The following is a 24,425-nucleotide window of genomic DNA, read 5'->3' on the forward strand; positions in this document are numbered from 1 at the left end:
GTGATCAAGAGCACAGGTTTTGGGGGTCGGACAACACTGGTTCCTTTGGCAAATTACTTCCCTAAGCCCCACATTCCCCACCTGTGGAATGTGGTGGAAATTTGTACAGTACTAACTGCTGAGGGTGCTGTGAGGGAAAAATGAGAACCCACAAGAGGTGCTAACCACTTTGCCTGGCACAAAGTAATCACTCAGGAGTGACAGTTGTCATTTTTATTGTTATAGTTATCATTGCTCTTACTTCATTGATTCCTACTGGTGTGGTCAAATGAAGAACAGGTTGGAAACTCTGCTGGGACTGCTGTGGTGGGAGGGAGGGGCTGCAGTGGGGATCCATCTCTGCAGCCACTTGGGCCAAGCCACATCTTATCACATTACTGCTGTGGTGCTGTTCCCATCAGCCCTGCTTGTGAAACCCCATCTGGGAAGATGGTATTACCACAAGGTCACGGCAGCCCGCTGCCAAAATCATAACCCCACAGAGGGGTGCTGTGGCCTTGCCAGGAGCCTGGCCAAGGGTGGGGTCCCTGAGTTCTGACCCACCAGGTAGAGGGTCAGAAATGCCACCAAGTGGGTCCTTTAGAAGGGAATTTGCCAGAGGTCAACTGGGGTAGTCCCTGGGCTCCAGACCTGCAAAATTCTTCCCTGACCACCCCCACTGGGGTGGAAAGAGACAAGCATTGGGGGACAGAAAAGCTGCCCAGGGGTCTTCATTACTTCTTCCTTCATTTTTAAATCGGTTACTCGCTCACATAGTCCCAACCCCCCAGTTATAACAATGCAGAGTCTGTCTCCTTGTCCTGGTCTCCCTGTATTGCCACCTTCTCGCCCCATAGGCAACTACTGTTTGCATTTTCTTCCCTTCTGGAGTTACTTTATGCTTATATTAAGGTGGAACTTATGAAATTGTTAATATATGACCATGTGTGACTTAGAAAATGGCAACTTGCTACAGTTCCACTGAAAATGAGCAAATGCACATTTAGATGCCAGTTTTCTTCTTTCTTACACAAAAGGTAGCTTATTAAAATACAATTCTGAATCTTGCTTTTTTCTCTTCACTGTGTATAGATCAGAGGACTTTCCATATCTTTCCAAATGAAGAACTTCACCAGTCTTAAACACCTGCGTAGTATTCCACTGGGTATGATTCATAATTTATTTAATTGGGCCCCTGTTGTTGAACAGGATGGTTGGGATAGTTTCCGGAATTGAGCTCTGCTAGGAGAAGGCTGTTATGCACATGCATCATTTCACCCACGGGTCAGTGTATTTCTAGGATCGATTCCCTGACATGCAATCATTGACAGAAGGCTCTCCGTAGTGGTTGTCCTGGTTCGTCTTCCTCTCCACAGTGTAGGAGGGTGAGAAGGCCTCTACCGCTGGCTGCTGAATGACCCTGGGCAGGTCCCTGCTCTCCAAGGGTGTCCGTTTCCCGGGGCATCAGGCTCTCTTTGCCTTGTCCTTGGGAAAAATAGCCATCCAGATTTGCCTCCTTGCTTGGCCTTTCCCACGCCCCAGCTATGTGCAGCTACTGCTGCGACAGCTTCTTTGGGAGATGATTTCAGGCCCAACGGAGAACAAGGCAGCCCAGGGAGGTCGGCATGGAAGAGCAGGCAGAGGGGGACCAGCATGGGCAAAGGCACAGAGGTGTGCCAGTGTGGGCAAGGCAGAGTTCCCAGATGCCAGTCTGATGTACATTCCTGAGCTATAACCATAGCCACCTTCCATCAGGGTTTTTACTGCCTTACTACTTAAAAATATTTAGCTTTATTAAACCTACTTTTATTTTCATAAACGAACTTCAGTTCATTATTATAAATAGAAATCAGTGTTAAAGGTAGCCAGAAAAGCCCCCAAAACCCCCCAAAACCAGGAAACACACACACAAAGATGATACAATGAAGCTAACACCATTAAGCCCTCCCTCAGTACTCACCAGAAGCTCAGATCAAGGCTGCTTGCTGCTCTGCTCTCTGTTAAGAAAGGAAACACAAGAGACTTGTTAAAGACATACAAGCACCAAATGAGAATTTCTCATTGATGAAATCAGGCTGGTTGAATCTACATTTCAAAGGAACAATGATATCCGAGGAGTGTCCCGGTACTACCTGTCATTTTTGGTCCGTACATTATAGAGATACTGGACTGAAAGGCAGATCTCTCCTCCCTGTCCTCCGCGAGCGGCAGAGCAAGAGAAAGCCTGTCCCTGGAAGCGCCTGTGGAGTTCCTGGTGAGGGAGGCCAAGCCTGGACAGCCCTCGCACCGGGTGGGCACTGGCTAAATGCTCGTCAGTGACTACTCACTCGTGGGTCTGAGGGGCTCACGAAAGAAAGGGCATTCAGACTCGCTGGTGCCTTCAGGAATCATGTCCAAAGAGCAGACGTCCTCTCACTCTGTCCTCATGTGGCAAACAGCTGAGGCATGGGCTGGTGGAGCCCCGGGACGGGAGCCCCCCGGAGTGCACAGGAGGGGCAGAGGACCACCGTTGCCCCTTTCCCCTCATCCTCCAAGCAAAAACAGCTGCAGAGCAGCCCAAGCGCACGTTTATTTCTCGCTAATGCAAAGTCCAAGATGGCTGCCTCATCAGCGGGCAGCTCTCCTTCGCGGGCAGCTCTCCTTCACGCAACGACCCAGAGACCCAGCCTTCTTCTCTGGCGTGGCTCTGCCATCTTGAATGGTGGCTTCCAAGGTCGTCCCACTTCTCCGCATCAAGCCAGTGAAAACGGAAACACACATAGAAGGATGGAAGAGGAAGGTTTTATTGGCCCCGACCGGAAGTAGGGCAGGGCATGGCCTCTCACTTTTCATTGGTCAGATTCCAGTCACATGGCCACGCCTTCCTGCAAAGGATGCTGGGAAAGAGTCTAGGCATAAACCTAGGAAGAGGAGGGATCCCGGGTTTGGTGAACTAAGGAGTCTCAGCTGTGCGGAGTGAACGCGGCAGTTGTGGTTCTTTATCATCTGCCTCCGTCTTCTGTCTTCATTCACTCGTGACATTGTCAGACTAAACTCTTCTGTTTCTAACACATTCATTGTGTGAGTGCGTGTGTGTTTTCACACATTTTTGTGCGTTGGCTCCTGCATTTCCCTCTAGAACAGCTTTTGCTGCTCGTCTGTCTTTTCTGACAAGTTCACACGGATGTGGAAAATAAGACCATAATCTCAGAATTTAACGTAAGACGTTTTCATTTTCCAAGAGGAGAGGACAGCTGTGCACAGCCTTGGGGCAGGGGCGGTGTCTTCAGCTCCCCCAGCTCCTTCATGAACTAATTGCAGGTGTTTTCTGTTACACTCAGATGCTGCCTGAGATCCACTCCAGGGATTGTCCTGCGATACATGGGAGAGAGGAGACCTTGTGGTCAGAGATGGCAGACCTCTAAAGCTTTTTGTCAGGAGAGCTAGTAACCTATTTTTCAAAAGTTGGGGGGTTGCAGAAATTGTCCAGGGAGGAGGTGAAACATAAGACTCTGAGTCTGCTGAGACAGTTAACTATTTTCTAGTTCATGTCTATTCTGGCAAGTAATGTGCTGATTAAATAACCCTTGGAGGGGCTGGGGGTGTGTGGGGTGGAGAACTCTGCTTCTTGGAGTTTGCCAATTTCCACGGTATAAATCCTGACACTACTGCCGATTTCAAGCTACTGAAGGCAGAGCTAGGAAAACGTGATAATACTGGCTCTTTTGGAAGGCAAGGGCTTGAATGAGCAGATCCAGCACCCCCTTAGCTCCTGGTTTGATTTCTTCATCTATACCCTGCCTCACGCTGTAGCTCAGCAGTCTCATCTGCAGGGAAGATCGCCAGCTCCTGTTTTCTCCTGGACTCCCTACTCTAGAGGCTGCACATTCTGGACTAGATTGTTTTTGTATAGATCTTCTCTACTAGCCTATAAGCTCCTATGGCCAAATTCTGATTTCCAGTTTCTTTACGTCCCTGTTGCATTGCACCAGGTAGGTAGGCTCCTAGGAAGTGCTTATAGGAGGCAGACAGGAAGAAGGACGGAGGGAGATGGGGTTGGAGATCCCGGCAGAGAATCAGTTCCTGATCTGTGACTTGTTGGCAGTACGACCTCAGGCAAATCCCTTCACCTGTCCAGGCCTGTGTCCTCATCTGTACGAGTCTCCTTTATTTTCCTCTGCTCCTGCCTGGCCAGGCCTATCACTGCCTAGTAAATGGCTACTGTTGATTCATTCAGCCCATTTTTATTAAGCACCTACTATGGCCCACACCCTGTTCTAGGTGCTGGGGATTCATCAGGGAACAAAATAGACAAAAATCCATTCCGTGTGGCCCTCACACTTCACATTTGCAGCACGCCACGAACTGAGCAGAATTTCCCAGGCACCATCTCACTTGCTCCCCGGGCAGCCGCGAAGGGCAAAGGTATCATTAGCTCCAGGCTGCTGCAGCGGGAAGTGAGGAGAAGTAGAGCCACGTGAGTTGCCAGAGGTCAGCTGGTGTGCAAGGGGTGGAGATGGGACTTGGACCCTGGCATCTGGTCCCAGGAACTGGTTCTTAGCCATTGTGACATGCCCTTCCCTTGCCATGGGGCCCCTTCAGTCCACTTCTCTGCCTTTGCTCAAGCTGTTCCCCCTGCCCTTCCCCACAGAGACCTCTACCCATTTGATTGTTCCAATTGACACGTCCTTCAGGCCCATCCATGACCTGACCCCTCCCTGATGGTGTCTTTTGGATGTCTCTAGCCCTCTCTCCAAATCCTCCCCCTTTATCCAACCAACCATGGTTGGTCACTAAGAATGGAATCCTGTACTTTATTCTGTTTCCTTAGACACTTCTGTCTCCTCCCAATAAGTCTGCCTTCCCAGGGCCCAGGCCTGGACCCACACGAAGAGCTCCATAAATCTCTCTTCTTTAATGCATTAAAAGCTTTGATTTTTTTCCTTAGCCTCTAGCTCAAGTCTGTGTTCTGAATGTCCTCATTGTAAGTGTTATTTATTCTTCCTGGGAAATCTGAAGGTCAAATCTGTTAAAAGAAACAAAACCTCAACAGCCTCTGTGTGTTCCTGCTGTGTGGGGGTACACAAAAACGACAGACACAGTCACTTCTCTCCATCCTCATTCGGCATCTTTGTGTGCTCAAGGCTGGGATGACCACATGGCCTTTTGCCTGGAACAGCCCTGGTTCCTGTTATTAACAGCCTCCCTTTTACTCTCAGGCACCGGGTATAAATGGTCAGCTCTTCAGCCACCCTAAACAAAGCCTGAGGTCATAACCCCTATTATTGCTCTAAGCACTTTGCAAATACCAGTTCTTTTAATCCTCCTAACCTTATGAGGTTGGTGCTATATCCCTCCCATTTCACAGAGGGGGAGATGGAGGCACAGAGCTGTGAAGTAACTAGCTTAAGGTCACACAGCCACGAAGACGCAGGGCTAGCATTCGAAGCCAGGTCATCTGGTGCCAGAGTTCTCTCACTCAGCCACAAGCTCACCAAGAACTCCTCTAAGACGCCTTCCCTGAGCCCATGCTTGGGGCTAGATGTGTCCCGCGCTCCGCCCCTCACCAGGAGCCATGGACTTATCTCAGTCATGACCGCTGTGATGTGGTTTTGTGACAGGAAGACAGCAGCGGGGTCTGGATCTCTTCGCCTGTCCTTCATGCCTGGCATAGCTCCCGGGGCCGAATAAAACCTCTGGAAATGCTTTTCCACCCAAGGGCTGCAGGTTTTCCAGGGCCGGGGCCAGCGTGGCCCCTCCCTGTGGTTTCTGCCTCCAGTCCTTGTGGCAGCCGGGATGCCAGCCCCCGGGAGCAGATGCAGCTGCCTGGAATTCCTTCCCAAAGCTTCTTATCAATTTCCAGAGCAGCCTGGAGTGGGCGAGAGGGGGTCAGGGACACTGGGGGCTGTTCTGGGGAAAGCTGGAATGCCGTCGTGGAGCCCCACCTGGGGAGGGGCCGGAGGTGGGGGACGGAGGTGCTGGGCAGGGAGGGCTCAGCTGTCACATTCCTCAGGCTCACAGAAGGCTCTCCAGGGTGCCTTGTCCTTATTTAGGCAGGAGATGTCTGCTGACTTGGGCCTGTGGGATGCTATTGCAGGCTGGCTCACCGGCCTGAGGAGCAGGGTGCGGCAGGGTCTGGGTGCACGCCCCGAGCCAACTCAGTGGGTTCTCTGGGGCAGGCAATCCCATCAGACCCAAATCCCCAGGTTGGGAAGTTCAACACCTAGGGAGAAAAATCACTCTCTAAGTAATAACAAAAATAGTAGCTACCACTTGTGGGGTACCTACTATGTGCAGGGCACCATGGTAGGCTTAGTCTCTAAAGCTCCAGGAGATTAGTTTTTCTTTTTCACTGCCATACCCCAGATCTAGCCCCGGACCTGGCGCACAGTAGGTGCTTAGTAAATAACTGGTCATGATGTAATGAATGAATACACACTTCACATGCCACAGTTCTTCACAAAAACTCTAGTGGTAGCTAAGTGCTATCATCAACCCATTTTACAGAGAAGGAAGCTGAGACTTGTGGAAGTTCCATGACTTGACAAAGTCACGCAACTTGGAAGTGCGGGAGCTGGGGTTTGAAAGCAAGTCGTCTGAGTCTAGCACTAAACAATGCTTCCTTCTTCTGTTTGGGGGTTAGCCATGCTGGGGTTCCTGGCTTTCTCCCTTTATGGACTGTGGGAGTTGGATGGGTTACATACTACTTACCCTTTTCGTTCTTCTTCTTTTTATTGATTTGAGAGAGAGAGAGAGAGAAAGCGGGGGGAGAGGGGGGGAGAGAGAGAAAGAGAAACGTCGATTTATTGTTTCACTTATTTATACATTCCTTGGCTGATTCTTGTAAGTGCCCTGACCGGGGATCGAACCTGCAACCTCGGCACATCAGGATGACACGCTAACCAACTGAGCTATCCGGTCAGGACCCCTTTCACTCTTAGTTTTCTTATTTGTACATTGGGAATCGATAGTGACATCTACCTTAGAGAACACTGTGGGGACTAAGGGACATATGACAGGCAACTATCTTAGCGCTGTGCCTGCTACGTGCTATGCCCCTGACAGATATTGCCTGTTGATGGTGGTGAGGAGCCCCAGGGGAGTTCCGCATCTTCCTGGCTGCCTTGGACCCAAGGAGCAGACTTCGCAAAAGATGAAGCCATTCTCCAGCAGGCTCTGTCCCCTCTTGAGGCACAGTGACAGTCACAGCCATTGGGAGAGGGCCACTCTTAGGCTGCCTCCCAGGTTCCCGGAGTAAGGGGCTGGCAGGAGCCTGGGGCTTCACTGTCTCTTAGTACCCAGTACACGATCGTCTTCTGGTGTCACCTTCATTCCCCAGGGTTTCCATGAGCACCTCCTACGTGCCCATGCCCAGGCAGTTTCCATAGAGGAGGCAGCGGCAGGGCCTACTGCCCCCTTTGGAGGTGCCTGTGGCCACACTGTGGAGAGTTGGAGGAACACGGATTCTGGAGCCGCTGTTCCTTGCTGGCTGTGTGCTCTTGGGCAAATTGTTGGAAGACCGAGAACCTCGGTTTCCTCATCTGTGCACTGAAGATTATAACAATAGTCTTTCTCTTATAAGGTTGTTGTTTGGATTAAATGATAAATACGTGTAAGCACTTAGAACAAGTCCTGTCACATGGTAAGTGACCCTTGTAACATGCCTGTAACAGAGAAACAATCACAAGGATTAATTTCAGCTATTGGAAGTGGTCATACAGGCATCTCTGGGCGTGTTTCTTCATCTTGCTACTGTGCTGTTAATAGCGAGAGGAAGTGCTTTCCAAGGGTCCTTCCAGCTCTGTGAATCTCACAGTCAAGTGCATCCAAACAACGCAAGGTTTACCTAACAGACATTTCCCGAGCACCTGCTACGTGCGGCGTCTGTTCACGTGGCAGGGGCACAGCAGCGAGGCTTCTGCCCCTCGTGAGGCTCGCAGGCTCATGAGAGGGAGACGAAGAAGCGCCGTGGCAGCTACGTGCAGGGGACCGGAAGCGGGGAGCTGGCGGTCAGGGCAAGCTTTCCTGAGGAAGGGCCCTGAAGGATGAAGAAGAGTTCACCCAAGAAGAGGTGAAGGCTGAGGGTGGGGACAAGGGTTCCCCGGAGAGGAAACAGTAAGTGTAAAAGCCCCAGAGGTGAAACAGTAGGGCGCACGTGAAGATCTAGAATTTTCTGGCCACCTGGAGGGCGGAGTTTGGCTAGAGCGAGGTTGTGAAGTTGGATGCATGCTTTCATGTTACCCCCAAGGCTCTGGGAAGGACACTGTGGGGACTTAAGCAGAGGGTCAAGATCAAATTTATTGGGGGTGGCCTCTGGGAAAGGCTTCCTAGGCCAGATGGGGCGTAAGAAAGAAAATTTACATCCAGAGTTAGTATCCAGCTGGACACTCCAGTAACATCATGCCAGTTGGTAGAGGTCTGAAATACTCCAGTTTGTACCAGTTTGTAACCAGCAGCTCCGCAGAACCCCGTAAGTGCTCCCCCCACCCCATTACTGCCCTGTTCACCTGGCGGCTGCCCAGGACCTTGACTTCCCCAGGACCCAGCATGTAGTTAACCACGTGGCCCAGCAGGGGGCGTCCACACAGTTCTCATTGGTTGGTTGCTTCCCCCACCACCCAACCATTGCAGTTGCTAGATATTTTTAATATCACTCCCAGTGCCGGCATTTCAGTTGGGCCTTTCAGCTCCAAGAAAACAAGGGGACATCAAATAGAGCAGGACCAGCTCAGGAAACCCAAGTCTTAACCCAGCTCTTGCCCTCTTCCTTCGTGGTGGCAGGGGTTAGACTGGAATGCCCACTAGGGCCCATCATGCACTGGCTAACACAGCTTGGGGGGCAGACCAGGACCTGGTCCCCTGGCCTCAGCCCTAGCACTTCCTGATATGTGGCTGCCTTTCGGCCGCGCTGCCTCTGGGAGCCTGGTTTCCTTGTCTATTTAGTGGTCGTAATAATATCTACCCCTTAGGGTTGTTGTAAGGAATAAATTAAGCCCTATTCTAAAGTCCTAGCACTAATAGATGCTAGGTTTTCACACTTGTAATTAATTATTTTGAAATAGGGGACTATATGCACGTTCAGAAGTTCTAAAAGGGTTGACAGTTAGGTTCCAGGTTGGACTGTAGGGCTCGGTCCTACGTAGTAGGGACAAGGAGCAAGGCCAGAGGTCCCCTCCCTGTTTTACTGCTTTCCAAAGCACAGCCAGGCCTCAGTCATATGTCGTTCTCCAGGCGGTTCCCAGGTCCCGATGAACCAGCTTTTCATGGGGGCAGTAGGAGGTATCTCTGCTGGTAAGCACGAGCCTGGGGTCCTCCCTCTCAGACAGGTAGGGTAAACGCTGGGGACGGGAGAACTCAGGCCCTCGCTATGCCCCAGGCTGGGTTGTGGCCAGTCTCGGCTGCTGGGCCCTTCTGGAGAGCGGGTGTGAACTGAAGCAGCTAGCAGATGCATGGGTCAGCCAAGGCTCCCGGGCCAGACAGACCTGGATTCACATTCCAGCTGGCTCGGGCACTTCCTAGCTCTGAGCCTCAGGCAAGTGATTTTCTGAGCCTTTGTTTCTTCTCCTGTAAAGTGGATTTTCTGGAGGATGACATGAGATCACACAGGTTGCTTTAGTTTCCTTTTGTTGCCATAACAAATTACCACAAATTGGGTAGCCTAAAATGACATAAATGTATTGTCTTACAGTTGGGGAGGTCAGAAGTGTGAAATTGGTTTTGTCAGGCTAAAGTCAAGGTGTTGCCAAAGTCAAGGTGGTTCCTTCTGGAGGCTCTGACAGGAGAATCCAGTCCTTTTCAGCTTCTTCGTGTCCACCCCCATTCCTTGGCTCGTGGCCCCTTCCTCCATCTTCAAAGCTTATTGCCCCAGTCTCTGCTTCCATTCTCACATCGCCCGCTGTGGTCACATCTCCCTCCACCTTCCCCTTATATGGACGCTGTCATTACTTTTAGGGCTTGCCGATGTAACCCAGGATAATCCCCGCATCTCGTTACCCTTAAATGAATCATATTTGCAAAGCCTCTTTTGCCATATAAGGTCACATTCACAGGTTCCAGGGGTTAGGGCCTGGGTTTCTTTGGGGCCATTAACCAGCCAACCACATAGGTCAGGTGTCTGGCACACAGGGAGCACTCAGAAAACAGCTACTCTGTTACTTTGCTCCCTCTTCCTAGGCTGGGGCAGGGGTCACACACTCAGTCACACATGGAAGAGACTTCCCCGCCTGACTGGCGGTCTTCTTTAAGAAAGGGAGAAAGATTATCTTAAAATGATCTGGAAGAGGTCACCTCCACGGCCTGGGGATTTCAGACTGGGCTCCCATGGTGGGAGGTCCTATATAGGGCCTGAGGGAGTGGCATGCCCCCCCACCCCCGACTCAGGACCCATGCCCCCCCCTTCAGCTAGAACAAATGCACTTTCTAAGTTTTTCAAACTTGCCCAGAGCTTACTATGTGCCAAGCCCTGTTTTAAATGCTTTAGGTACAATTGAATTCTCTCCATGCTTCCAACAGCCCTGTGACGTAGGGGCTGTTCCCGTTCCCACGTTACAGGTGACGACACCAGAGCCCAGAGAATGCACGGGAGCCACCCACAGTCATACAGCGGTGCTCTGGACCACTTCAAAAACCAGAATTGTAACAGCAGCTTTTCGTTTTAAATCTCCAAAGGTTTTGATGGTGAAGCCATATTATTTTAAACTAAATATTTTATATTTTTATGTCTATACTATATCACATACAAATAACGAGACACAAACTATGAACATGTTACCCACCACATGGGCTTTGTCCGGCCCTGTAGCCTTCAGTCTGTTCTGCTCTCACACCCTTCACCTTGTCATAGGAAAAGCCTTCTTAGCTATGGCACCAAAAGCACAGGCAGTAACAGAAAAAAATAGATAAACTGGATGTCATTAAGCAAAAATGTTAGTGCTTCTAAGGCCACTATCAAGAAGTGAAAAGACAACCCACAGAATGAGAAAAAGATTTGCACATTAGGTATGTGATACGGGACTTGTATCTAGAAGAAATAAAAAACTGTTGCAACTGAATAATGAAAAGACAAAATAAAACCAGTTAAAAATAGACAAGGATCTGAATAGACATTTCTCCTAAGAAGACATATAAACGGCCATTAAGCACACACAATAAGATGCTTGACATCATCCGCTCTCAGGGAAATGTGCGTGAAAACCACCTCACCAGTCACTCGTCTGACCGAGACAAGAAACACGGGCACTTCCACAAGTGTCGGGGAGCGTGTGGAGGAAGCGGAATGCTCCTACATTGCCGACGGGGTCGTGAAAGGGGACAGCCACTTTGGAGCCAGTGTGGCAGTTCTTCAGCAGGTCATACACGGAGTTGCCATACATCCCCGCAATTCCACTCCTAGGTTTATACCCGGGAGAAATGAAAACAGGCACCTACACAAAAACTTGTCCACACATGTCGACAGCAGCATTATTCACTGTAACCGAAAGGTGGAAACAAGCCAAATGTTCATCTGATGAACAGGTAAACTGAATGCAGCTCATCACACAATAGCGGGCCGTTACGTGCCAGCAGACAGGAATGAAGTACTGACACAGTACTGATACGATGTGGGTGGACCTTGAAACAATGTTCAGATTCTACAAGCATGCCTGTTTACATCCTGATTTGTTGGCAGTCCATACAATTTTGGAAGGCAATTGCTGGGAAGCATTTTGTAAGCATTGTTATAATAACAAAAACTGTAGCATTAATGAGAGCCAATATTTGTTAAGTGCTCAGTTTATGTTAAGCACTTTTGTGCTATCTCATTTCAGATGCCCAGTCATTTTGTGAAGCAATCATTATTACCCCTACTTCCCAGCTTAGGAAACTGAGGCCAGAGAGCAAAGGTCAGACAATGCTACGGTTCAGGCTTGAGCTCGTGCCCTTAACCCTTCTGGGGAGAGCCTGGGCAGGGACTTAGCATGCATTTGCCAAATGGAGCCCAGGGGCGGGGTGGGGAGGAAGGTCCTGCGGGCCAGGGCTCCCTACCTGGGCCCTTGCCTGCATCCTTGAGGAGGTTGTGTGCTTTCTCCCCGGGAACTCTCTGGGCGGGTGGCTAGACAGCCCAGCTGTGTCCCTCCTCAGTTTACTGGGACCTGATTGTTCTGGGGGCAGTGGCCAGACAGCGTCAGGACTAGGGGTTATTTTGGGAGAGGGCAGGGCAGTGGCATCTGAAGCATCCCCAGGTCTTGGGGACTTGGCAGCACCGTCCCCGCCAGGCACCTCCGCAGCCTGCAGATTATCTGCCTCTGTCCTCCAGAGCGACTGCGGACAACTTGTGCCGGCGGGTTTTTCTACTTTGAAACTGAGCAAGTCAGTGGCATTGAGTACATTCAGGGTTTTCTTTCTTCAGTCTTCTCCCAAAAGACCGTGCTTCTTATTTATTTCGTTAACGTGCACCTCTATAGCACGTTAACAGTCCTGACCACTGTTCCAAGGGTCCTGTGGCCGTTCGTTTGTTTATTTCTTACAGCTCTTTGCCCAACTGGGTGCTGTTATTATCTCCACTTTACAGGGGGGGAGACCGGGCTCAGGGGACTCAGACTTGGTATAAGAAGCAGAGCCCGGACCTGCACCCAGGCAGCCTGTCCAGAGCTGCCCGTCTTGGCCACTCCACTCTGTGCTCCAGAGGCTTGGCTCCATGCCCCTGTTCATCCACTGGCTTTTCAGAGGTGTTGTATGGTTGACTTGGCAGAGATTAATTAGGGTCCTATTCATCTCCATCCCGGGTCCCAGCACATGGAAGACGCGGCCAGAGTTAGTGGCAAGAGGGCTTGGGGTGATGGGTGAGGGCTTGGGGTGATGGGTGAGGGCTTGGCGCGATGGGTGAGGGTTTGGGCAGATTCACTCTCTAGCTGTGTGGCCTGGAGAACACGACTCCACCTCTCTGGGGCCACGTGTGGAAAGGCGGCTGTGGCACAGAGCTGGGCACAAAGTGCTCTGCAAATGATAGAGTATCGTTACTAATAACAGTAGTAGAAGAGGCAGTTGTTGAGTGAACACATTAGAACAGAGGTCGACAAACGTTTTCTTTAAGGGCTGGAGTGTAAATATTTTGGGCCTGGCAGGTCATACGGTCTCTATGGCAACTACTTAATTCTGGACAATATAAACAAATGGGTGTGGCCGTGTTCCAGTGAGACTTTATTTATATGGATACGGACATTTGACTTCCATGTAATTTTCACGTGTCAGAAAATATTACCCTTTTGGGTTTTTTTTCAACTGTTTAAAAATATAAAAACCATTATCAGCACACCGGCGGCATGGAACAGGCGGCAAACTGGCTTGGCCTACCACCGGGATTTGCTGACGGCCTCTGCAAACGAGCGGGAGTTCTATGGGGATTTTTGGACGCCGGGTTTGTTCTTGTGTCCACGGTGCCCAGAGTAGTGCCTACTATGTAACAGCCACTCCATGAAGGTGTATGAGATGAATGCATCCGTAGGTAGAAGGGTCTTGAGCTGCGGGGAGAGAGCATTCCAGGAGGGGAGCAGCCTGAGCACAGGTGTGGTGTCAGGGGTAAGTCAGTCTTTGGTGCAAAGAAGCCGTCCGTGCCTGGTGGGCACCACTGGGCAGCAAGGCTGGCTATGGGTGGGGGATGGGTACCCTCAGAAGTGGCTCCCTGGGGTTAAGACCCTGCCTCTCTCCCTGAACCACCAGCCTTATTTTTAACCCTGCTGACGGAAGGTGAGAAAGATAATCCCAATGAAATCAAGAAGAGAGCCTGATCCCTGCCCCACCCCTTGCCCCAGTTTCAGCTCCGTCCCTCCCCTCCCCTCCAGCAGGGCCACAGCCGCCTTGGAGACCCTCCCCCAGGGGCATGGGCCCAGACCCCGAGAGCACTCACAGCAGAAGAAACGGTCCGCGTTTGCCAGCAGGACCCCAACTCAGGGAGGGATCCTGGTGCTTAAAGAGAATCGCTGGAGAGCAACCTGGGACCGCCCAAGGCAGAGCTGGGTTTGCTGTCTGTCCAGCACACGCTTCTCAAATGTTAGTGAGTAGCAGAAGCTTCTGGAGCACTTATAAAACCCATATTCCTGGGCATCTCTGACTGAATCAGAATTGATTCCGTAGGTCTAGGGTGGACCCAAGAATCTGTATTCCCAACAAGCTCCCAGATGAGTAGGGGGGTTGAGGGGGGTGCACCACACTATGAGTGGCACTGAGCTAGAAGCAAGACCCTCTGGGCAACAGCAGTTCTGCCTGCCCTTCACCCTGGGTGCTGCCAGATGCACCCCATCAAGGCTGCCTCAGGCCCAGGGTCCCGAAAGCCCTGAAGACCACGCTGAGTAGTTTAGACTTCACGTGGAGCACCATAGGGGCCTTGCAAACATTTTAAGCAACAGGTGAAGCCGTAAGGCTTAAGCAAGCTCGCCACACCGGAAGGTGCTGCTGCCTGCAATCAGTTGTAGGGAGCGGCCTGGAGGCAGGGATGGGGGTGAGGGCTTTGCAGGAGGATGGAGAGATGGGCAAATTCAAGAGCCATAGAGGGAGAAGAGACAGGAGGGGTGACTGACAGCTGTGGATGTTGAGAGGAGATGAGGGTGCAGGGTGCAGGAGAACCCTGGTATTCCTGGCTTGAAGGCTGGGGTGTCGGGGAGCCATACCAGAAATCTGAGGCATGGAAGAGGGGGCTGGTAAAGGATTCAGACTGATGGGCACGACCGAGGAGTGTGCTGTGTGGCCACCCTGCTCTCAACCCCCATTCTGGCTCCGTAGAGGGCCCGCGGTTCCACCCCCAGAACCTTCCAGGGCCCCGTGTGAAGGCTGCGACTCCAGCCTGAGGAGTCCCGCCACACAGCCTCCCAGCACCGGGAAACCGGCCTCACCGCTCGCATGACCAAAAAAGGACATTTTCTCAGCTGGAAGGTTCGCCCAGCCCCATCCCTGCTCCCCCCACCTGGGGTTTCAGGTTTCCAGGGAAGTGTCTCTGAAAAGCTGAGAACTTCGAATCACATGTACCCATGGACAGGCAAATAGGAGCCCGGGGACACGCATGTACCACACTGAGTTTGATGTCACGAGTATCTTTTCCTCCTTCACCACCACCACCCTCCTCATCATCATTACCATCCTCACTCAGCCCCGTCCTGGGCTACACATTTTCATATGCTGCCCCTCGGTTTTCACACCAACTCCGGGAGGGGAGAATTAGTGCCCTACAGATGAAGCAACCGAGGCGCAGAGAGGCAAAGCCGCTGACCCAAGGTGCTCCAGCCCAGAGGGGTTGGAACAAGGCTGAGGAGGCGAAGCGGCTCACGCAGGCACAGGGTCCCAGCCGGCCTTTGTTTACATTTGTTCACGGTGTAGTCACGAGGAGTTTTTTGCATGAATTTTGACTTTTAAAAAGTCAAAAGATTTTGACTTTTAAAAATATGATTTATCTAGATTACCAAGGTTTTTTTTGGCTTCCCCCTCAATTTAGAGCCTGAGGTGAATGACTCAACCTGGTCCCCCAGCCTTGGCGAAGCCAAGATTGGAACCCGGGGCTGCTGACAGCAAAGCCAAGCTCTTCACTGTCCCCTGTGCTGCCCCCCTGCCCACACACATGCGCATGTGTGTGTTCACTCAGTGCACTTTCATTTGGTAAATGGTCCTCTAGCAGCCCTGGCTGGTGTAGCTCAGTGGATTGAGCGCCAGCCTGCGAAGCAAAGTGTCACTGGTTTGATTCCCAGTCAGGGCACAAACCTGGGTTGTGGGCCAGCTCCCCTCTGGGGCACGCAAGAGGCAACCACACATTGATATTTCCCTCCCTCTTTAAAAAAAAAATTCCCGTAACAGTACAGCAGAGTGGAGAGGCCAGGGGCTTGGGAATCAGACGGTTCTGGACTTGAACTCCACCACTCACTATTGAGTGGAAGCGTAGCCAGTGGTTAAGGACACAGACTCTAGACCCCAGAATGCCTTGCTGTGAAATCTCACTCTGTCACTCGCTGGCTGTGTAGGTTTGGGTGACGTCCTTAAAACACCCCCATGCCCTGGATTTCTCCTCTGTGAGGAGGGATGATGGTAGAAACATCTGCCGCATGGAGTTATTGGGGGAATTAAATGAGTTAATTTCTGTGAAGCCCTTGGCAGGTAGTAAAAGCTTTGTCAGTGTTAACTATTATTTTGCACCCTATTTTGCACCCTTGGGCAAGATGTCTGAGACTCAGTTTCCCCACCTGTGAAGTAGGGACATAAAAACTACCTCCTGGGCACTTTTGAGGGCTGCAAGGGAGAACACAGGGCCTGGCACGTGGGAGGAGCTTAATGAAACTTTCCTCCCTCACTGGGGGCCCAGTTCCGTGCTGGAGACAGACATGCAGAGACACAGGCGTATCAGCTCCCCGAGGAGTCAGCTCACCTGCGCAAGTGGACACTGATCAGACCTTTCAGTTCCCCAAAGACACCGAGTTGTTACCTCCTCTCAGGGCCTTGCACGTGCTCTGCCCTCTGCCTGTCCCCACCCCACCTCTCATGGCCTCCTTAACCTGTGCCTTCAGGTCTCAACTTAAATGTCGCATCCTCCAGGAAGCCTTCCCTGACCACCCCACCTCCACTGCCGAACTCAATCCTGTCTTTCTTTTCCACATTTTCATTGCACGCCATGTTCTGCCTTCACAGCATGTCTCACACCTGCAATAAGCCCTTTGCATTCAGTTACATTGTATTAAATGATTTTTGCTGCTTGTTTGACAGTGAGGGCGGGGGCCGGGCTTGTCTCACCCACAGGGCTCTCTGTTCTCAGCCTCTGGCCACGCATGGCATGTGCTCACACACACAGGCTCTGGAGTTTCCCGGGTTCACAATCCCAGCTCCTGCACTTAGTGACGCTGTGACCAAGGGCAAGTTACTTAACCTCTCTGTACCTCAGTTTCCCTTTCTGTACAATGGGGAAAATAATAACAGCACCGGCTTTCTAAGGCATCGTGATGATTACATGAGATAATCTTCGAAATCCCTTTAGAGCGGGGGCCCCCCCACTCATAAATGGGGCTGTTATTATTTTAGTAGGTGCTTCTGTGAGGCTAGACTAACAGCTAAAACATACATCCCTGGAATCTCAGGTGCTCAGTGCAATATATGTTTAAGACTTGCTTAAATGTTCCACATTAAAAAAAAAGTAAATTGTAATAAAAATGTTCAGGTGCTTAAAAAAATGTTCCACATTTATTGTTTAATTTCAATGCTTAAATGTTCCAGTGTGGGACTGTGGGAGGGGACTTTGCGCAGTGGCCATGTCTGGACCCAGGTTCCTTCCACCGTGTTTCTTAACCTGGAGTCTACAGGGGGTTCCCTGGATGTCATCCAGGGAGTCCGTGAACTTGGATGCTGTCTTAGGGTAGGTTCCCTAGAAGCTGAGAATGAGATGGAGATTTCATGCACATGGTTAATGAGGGAACACTCTCCGGAGAGAGGCGAGTGCAAAAGCAGGATTGGATGGAGAAGTAGCTAAGCAAGGGTGTGGCGTTACCTGGCGTCCTGCCTCCCACAGGGACTCTGGAGCCTGGCTTGTACCACAGAGTTAGTTCCTCTTAGGGGTCATAGGGAACCGGGGGTATCATCAGTCATTGGTTGTGGGCTGTCTGGTTGGGGGAAAGTGTTCTGACCTCGGAACAAGGTAGCTTCTCTTGGTAGCAATTCTCTGGGATAGCAGTGAGCCATTAGTAGCTAATACAGCACCTCTGGGTGGGTGCTTCCGCCCAATAAAGGGATCAGGGCAGAGCACCGGAAGTGTTTATAAGAGATGGGAAAACCACATCTTTATTTTTACTAGCCTCTCACTGAAATTTAGCATTTTCTTTAATTGTGGGAATAAGCAATAAACTACAACAGTATTCGCAGTATCTGTGACTTTGGCACCAGTAGAAATCACATATATTTCCACATCCCATTACTGTTGTTGCAGGCATCCTTGATGTGTCTTTTATGCTAATCTGTACTTTAAAAATGTAGTAGATAATAGGCCTGCTAGATATTTTGTCTAATTATTAATAAAGACATATTGCATTACAAATTTGTTAAGTATTTTGGTTAACAGTGTGTCCATATAATTGCATCCTTTTGTAATCTTACATCTTTTATGCATTTTAAAACATTTTGAGAAGGGGTCCACAGGCGTCGCTGGATACTAAAGGGGTCTGTGACACAGAAAAGATCAAATACCCTGTTCTGGGGCTTTGGCCTCCTCTGCCCTTTATCATCAGCAGGAGAAAAAGAAAGGAAACAGAGGATCGTAGGAGAGGTTTTCATGGCCCAGGCCTGGAAAGAGCATACATCACTTCTTCCCACAATGCATTGGCTAAGACTCAGCCTGACCATTCCTAGTTGCAAGGGAGGCTGGGAAACGTTGTCTATCTGTGTGCCCAGAAAGAAGAGGAAATGGTCTGGGGAATGCACAGCAGTGTGGACCACAGGACTCAATAAATATTCACCGACAGCCTGAGTGACTGAGTGCCCTGTCCAGGGTGTCTCTGTGAGCTGGGGAGAAGGGGCCGAGGGCTGGTTCTCCCAAGTGATCCTGAGTTTCCATCATGTTGTCTTCTAGGACAAGCCATGCCAAGGCCAAAGCTGAGGCTGCAGAACAGGCCGCTCTGGCCGCCAACCAAGAATCCAACATTGCCCGCAGTTTGGCCAGGGAGCTGGCTCCAGACTTCTACCAGCCAGGTAGGGCCAGACAAGGAGGGAACAGGCAGGACAGGGTCGGGGAAGGTCCCTGGGGGTGGGCATTTTTCTTTTTCTTTGCTGGAAAGCTGATGTGCCCAAGTGGATTCACGATTGCCAGTGAGTTCTAGAAACGGTGGGGCATGGTGCAAGCATGGGATGGTGTGACACTGGGGACTCACGCTGAGATTGTGGGGAGGGGGTCAGAGGCCCCCAGTTGTGGGCTGGCCCCACTCCAGGCTGCCTCTTCTTCCTGAGAAATGAGGCTGCAGGGTAAGGAGGACCTCCTGCCTCTGACACAGACCTTGCACTTGGATAGAGTGATGGGAGCCCCTCAGGGTGGGATATTGTTTGTCTGTGCATGAAATGTTTTAAGGTGAGTGGCACAATTATATTTCTTTTCTGAACATCAGAGTTTGGAACACAGAACTGGGCTGGGGGAGGCTAAGTCGCTTCTGGTTCCAGCGCTCCCCCTGCTGGTCCCAGGAAGAATGACACTGGCTGCCTGCTTCTGCCTTGGGGGAGTGGGTGGGGGTCATAGCAACAGCTGCCACTGTGTGACCGGCTCTGCATTTTTTTCACCCAATTAATCATTTTCTTAGGTGTGATTAGACCAGTTTTTCAGATAAGGGAATGGAAAGAGACCAGTGTCACCGTTAAGAACATAGTCAGGAGCCAGACTCCCTGGGTGCTAGTCCTCACTCCGCCCTTTGTCGGCTGGGTGACTTTGGGCGAGTGATTTCATCTCTCCGAGCCTCCGTTTCTTCATCTGTAAAACGGAGGTTGATAGCATCGACCTCGTAGAGTTATTAGTAAGTGAGCTCATGTTTGGAAATTGCTTCAAACAGTGCTTGGCACGCGATAGATGGTGGGTAAGTGCTGGCGGGGTAAATAAGCGAGGCTCAGCGAGGTTAAGCGGCTTGCCCAGGATCGCCCAGTGGTGGGACCGCGATTCGAACTCATATTCCCGGTGTTACTGTCCCTGGCAGGTCCGGAGTATCAGAAGCGCCGACTGCTCCACGAGATCCTAGAGAACTCGGAGAGCCTGCTGGAGCCCCCCGACCGGGTTCCCGGCGCCGCTGGCCTCCCGGAGCGGCCCCGCGAGAGCCCGCAGCTGCATGAGCGCGAGACCCCTCGGCCCGACGGTGGCCCCCCGTCGCCGGCCGGGACACCCCCGCAGCCCAAGCGGCCCCGCCCGGGGGCGGCCAAGGACGGCCTGCTGAGCCCAGGCTCCTGGAACGGCGAGTCCGGCACCGAGGGCAGCCGGCCGGTCACGCCGTCCGGTGGCCGCCGCAGCCCAGCGCGTCCCGCCACCGAGCACATGGCCATCGAGGCGCTGCAGGCGCCGCCCGCGCCCTCGCGGGAGCCGGAGGTGGCGCTGTACCAGGGGTACCACAGCTACGCGGTGCGCACGGTCCCCTCCACGCCGCCGCCCGTAGAGGAAGAGCCCTCGCCCGAGGTCTACGAGTCTGACTCCGCGCCCTCGACCCCGGCCACCGCCCCAGTGCAGGTCCCCGCACTTCGGGCCCCGGAGCCGGCGCCCGAGCCCCCCGCCAAGATGGAACCCAAGCCCATCGTCCCCAAGGCCGAGCCCAAGGCCAAGGCCCGCAAGACTGAGGCCCGAGGGCTGACCAAGGCTGGGGCCAAAAAGAAGTCTCGGAAGGAGGCAGCGCTGGTGGCTGAGGCCGCGGTGGAGGTGGAGGAGGTGAGGCAGCTGGCGGAAGGAGGTGTCCAAGGTCGGGCCTCTCCAGGTGGCTGAGCTTCAGGCAGGATTGGGTGTGGGTGATTGGGTGGGGCGGGTGATGGGACAGGACTGAGCAGGGGGAGCCCCTAGCAGGGGTGTGGGCTCAGTCAAGTGCAGCCTGATCCCCTGTAGACTTGGGAGTGTGAATTGCACTGCAGTATCTCCCACCCCGCACAGTGGGGTAGGGGACTGGCCTTTTGCCTGCTGCCTGGTCAGCAAGGGGCAATTCTTGGGGAAAGGGAGCAGCTGGGGGTGGAGTGGGCGCACCTGCAGGGACAGGGCGTTCCCAGCGGACACCAGCAGCGCTGCTACAAGGTGTAGCAGGGAGGCCTTCCTGGGGGTGGGGGAAGGGCCCACCAGGGCTTGGGTCCTGGGCCTCCAAGCTTGTTAGAGGAGGCCGGGAGCTAGGGATTGCAGCTACAGTGAGCAAAGCGAGGCTCCTCCGGACTGAGGAGTGGGCCTGGAGGAATCAGTGTGGAAGGCCACACTCCTGGGCCCCAGGCCCATCGTGTGCTTTGGGGCACGCCCTTGTTCCTCCCTGGACCCTGAGTGGTTTGGTTAATTCAAGTTCTTCCAGCTCCAATGGCCCGCTGTCCAGGTGCTGGTCCCAGCAGGGAGCAGAACAGGAAGGTGCTCCTAGGGGGGTCCTTCTGGACGTCCCTGCTCCTCTGTCCACCCTGCTGGAACGGGGGCGGGGCAGGGGGTGATCCAGAGGCCATGGGCACTCAGGCAGCCGCTCTCCATGCTCCCAGGTCCCCAACACCGTCCTCATCTGCATGGTGATCCTGCTTAACATCGGCCTGGCCATCCTCTTTGTCCACCTCCTCACCTGACCCTCATCTACCAGGTATGCTGGGAGGAGGAGGTGGGAGCCCATAGAAGGTTCTGGGCACCTGGGTGTCGGAATGCTGGATAAAAGGGCCTGCTGCCCACTGGGCCTTTGTCCTGCGGCTCATTGAGGCCCATCCCTGTTGGAGGCAGGGACCTGGGGTGTGGCTTTGACAGATCTTACAAGGGAGGCCGGGCGTGCACACACGCACACGCATGCACAAGCCTCTCATTAGCTCAGTATTCACAGAGCTTTCTGTCCGGTGTGCACCGGGGGCTTTGCTCATGTGTTCATTTGTTTGACTGACATTTACTGGGCAACTGCTTGGCTGGGGTGTAGGGATGTGGCAGGGACTCACTACTGCCCTGAGAAACGGGGTGGCAGTAGGTGGGGGGGACACACAGTGGGAGCAAACCCCCAATTTACGGCTCACTCAGCAGAAGTGCTATGGCTCAAATGTCAAGCAAAACCATTCTTGCACCTTTTCCCCAAGACCCTCACAGGTCAGGGCTGCGTTCACCTGGGATGGCCAGACCCTCCTCTCCCAGCCGCCCTTTCTCCCTTGCCCCCTAGCCCCCAGCTCTTCTCCTGAAACCCTTCTGTCAGTCAGTCCCCTCAGGGGGTTTCTTCCCTCTGATGGGGCTGGGAGGGTGATGAACGGGGGGTGAATGGGCTGGGTGAAAGGCAGGTGGGCCTCACGGGTCTCAGGATGAAGGATCTACAAGACAGAATCTTTCTCCTGCCAGGCCCTGTCTTCACAGGGCGAACCTGGTGCTTGGTGATGCTAACAGGCTTTCTGCCCCCACCAAAGGCCCTCCTCCCTTGATCTTGGCCTAGCGCTGGGCTGGAGGGGAGGAATCCCTGTCCCGCCACCATGTAAACACAGCCAGTGACAACATTGGCCTGGCGGGTGCTGGCCTGGGGTGAGTGCTGCGTGTTTCAGAGGGGGTCTGGGAATGAGAGCTACAGCAACCTGCCGAGGACTTAATGGTCTGAAGGACAGAAAGGGGTGAGTCAGCTGTCCACGGGGGAGGAGGGAGGAAGGGAAGTGGTGACCAGGCTGAAGGGAAAAGCACATGCAAATGAGCAGAGGCAGCATCCAGAGGGAAAAGGAAGCTGTGCCTCCTTAGGGCCAGAAGAGGCCCCAGGGGTTTGTCTCTGATCCCACCCAGTCGCAGTCATGGGACAGAGCTACTCTAGGGGTTTGGGAGGCAGTGGGTGGATCTTGCCCCTGAAGCTTGAACCCTGCCTTGAACCTGGCTGAGCCTCCATGCACTCTCCCTTCCTCCCTGCTTCACCTGACCCTCTTGTCTCTCTGCAGAGCCAGGAGTTCCCGCTGAGGACTCGAAGACCCATCTTTCAGCTGCGCAGGGCGGCCAAGGAGGATCGGACTCCAGACTGGAGCCCTGGGTCCCAGCTCACACCCACACTGCAAACATCGAAGGGGACCTCCCACAGTGCCCAGAGGCATAGAATGTGCTGGAAACCCTCCTGGAGCTCCTCCCAGGGGCGGGAAAAGCCCTGATCTGCTCCTGTCCCTCATCCTCATCTACTCCTTCACCTTGTCCCTAGGTCACTCCCTCCCCAGGCTTTTGTGTGTTTTGGGAGAAGTCACCAAACCAGAATATTAATTAAATCCCAGCCCCCTTCCTGCTTCCCTTTTCCCGCTGTATTTTAACCTCTGGCTGCCAGGCTGACAGATCGCTGCGATGGGCCGGCAGTGAGGGAGACGCTCTCAGACAGTGCAGGGTCCCCTCCTTTCACCATCCTGAGCCAGCACACACGCTGTCCCCTGCTTACCGGTGTTCTGGGTGGCAGTAGAGGAAACAGACTTGCTCAGTGTGCATATTCCAGGACGCAGGCGCTCCTGTCTCCTGCCCATCCAGCTAGCTCCCCTTCCTGACCAAGAGAAGAGGAGGAGATGGAAGGGACTGGAACCTTTGGCCAGGAAGCCGCTGACCAGGTGGCCAGGGGTGGAGGCGGGGAGAAGAGCTAAGAGGAGTTAGGCCGGCCCTTGTATGTGTGTGTGCCTGAGCCTGGGCTGGCGTTGCATTTAGGGCTTGCAGTGTGCTCGGGGTGCGAGGGCTCACTGTGCCCGAGCCCTGGGGCTGGCGGGACAAAGCTGCTGCCATGCCCTGTGGATTGTTTTGGCCGCTTCCCCCACCAGGGCCCACCGCAGGCTCAGGGGACATTGAACATGCAAGCCTTGGGAAGACCAAGCAGATTTCCCCAGGGCAGACACTCAGGCAGGCACTGAAGACAGTCTGCTTGTCACCAAGCACTTCCCAGGGCGGTCTACAGGATGATAAGCCCCTCCCGGCTGTTGGGTACCACACTGGGGGGTCTCTGGGCCCGCGTGCTGGCTGAGGGCTGGTGGTGCCTGCCCCTGGGAGGATGGAGAGAGTGTTCCAGGCCCCTCCAGGCTGGGGAAGGACTTGGCAATTACATCCAGGCAGAGCTGGAGGGGCTGCCACTCTCCTGCCTTTGTTTCCGTGGACCTGGAGGCCTTGGAGTTACGACTTGGCCTCCCCAGGCCAGCTCTGCACCTGGAAGTTCACTTCTGATGGGGTCTGCTTTCCCTCCCCCCTGAATGCTTGGGTCCGGCGTCACACTTGTCATTTCAAGCCCTGCTGGGACCTTGTGGACTGCATTTCTGCGGACAGAAGCCTGTGGGTTCTCCCATCCTCCACTGGCCAGGGCCCTCGGCTCTGCATCGGTGTTTGGGCTTTTCTGGACTCCTAGGGAATGAGGGGGCAGGTTGGGGGCACCGCTCAGGGCTGACAGGCTCCAGGCCTTGGCTCTGGGGTCATGGTCCAGGTTTCTTGGTCTGGCCCAGGGCTGTCAGCTCCCGGGCCTAGTCTGGGGGCTCATGTTTGGGGCAAGAGATCAGAAAGCTGCAGTCTGTATATTAATAAACCTGCATTTGCTCACAGGCTCTGGCGGGGCTGTGGTGTGTGCTTGTGGGCCCAGGATGCTGGACTGATGCGGGAGGATGAGAGGGGCTGGGGGCCTCTGGGCCGTGCTGGTCCAGGCTCTGTCTCTCTCTTACGGTTCCCATAATACCTTGTGAGGGGCAGCTCAAAGTCCATGAACCTTGTAGGGCAGACCCTGAATCTCTAAAGCTGACTTCCAGAAGCTTCCCCGAGCAGCATATGGTAGAAGAAAGAGCCCCCAACCTTTGAGGTTAGGTCCTCCTGGGCCCCAGTCTTT

General features: G+C 53.1%; 1 protein-coding gene across 1 annotated transcript in view; it reads left to right on the plus strand.

Annotated features, from left to right (window-relative positions):
- Positions 1-24,148, plus strand: part of JPH2 (junctophilin 2) — a 57,707-nt gene extending 33,559 nt beyond the window's left edge. The window contains exons 3-6 of the mRNA XM_045194539.3: positions 18,527-18,645; positions 19,632-20,347; positions 21,139-21,233; positions 22,537-24,148. Coding sequence (XP_045050474.2) covers positions 18,527-18,645; positions 19,632-20,347; positions 21,139-21,219 — 916 coding nt within the window. The 3' untranslated portion in view covers positions 21,220-21,233; positions 22,537-24,148. The remainder of the gene's footprint in view (positions 1-18,526; positions 18,646-19,631; positions 20,348-21,138; positions 21,234-22,536) is intronic.
- Positions 24,149-24,425: the final 277 nt, after the last annotated feature.

Source organism: Desmodus rotundus, chromosome 6 (genome assembly GCF_022682495.2).
Source record: "Desmodus rotundus isolate HL8 chromosome 6, HLdesRot8A.1, whole genome shotgun sequence".
Lineage (NCBI taxonomy): Eukaryota > Metazoa > Chordata > Mammalia > Chiroptera > Phyllostomidae > Desmodus > Desmodus rotundus.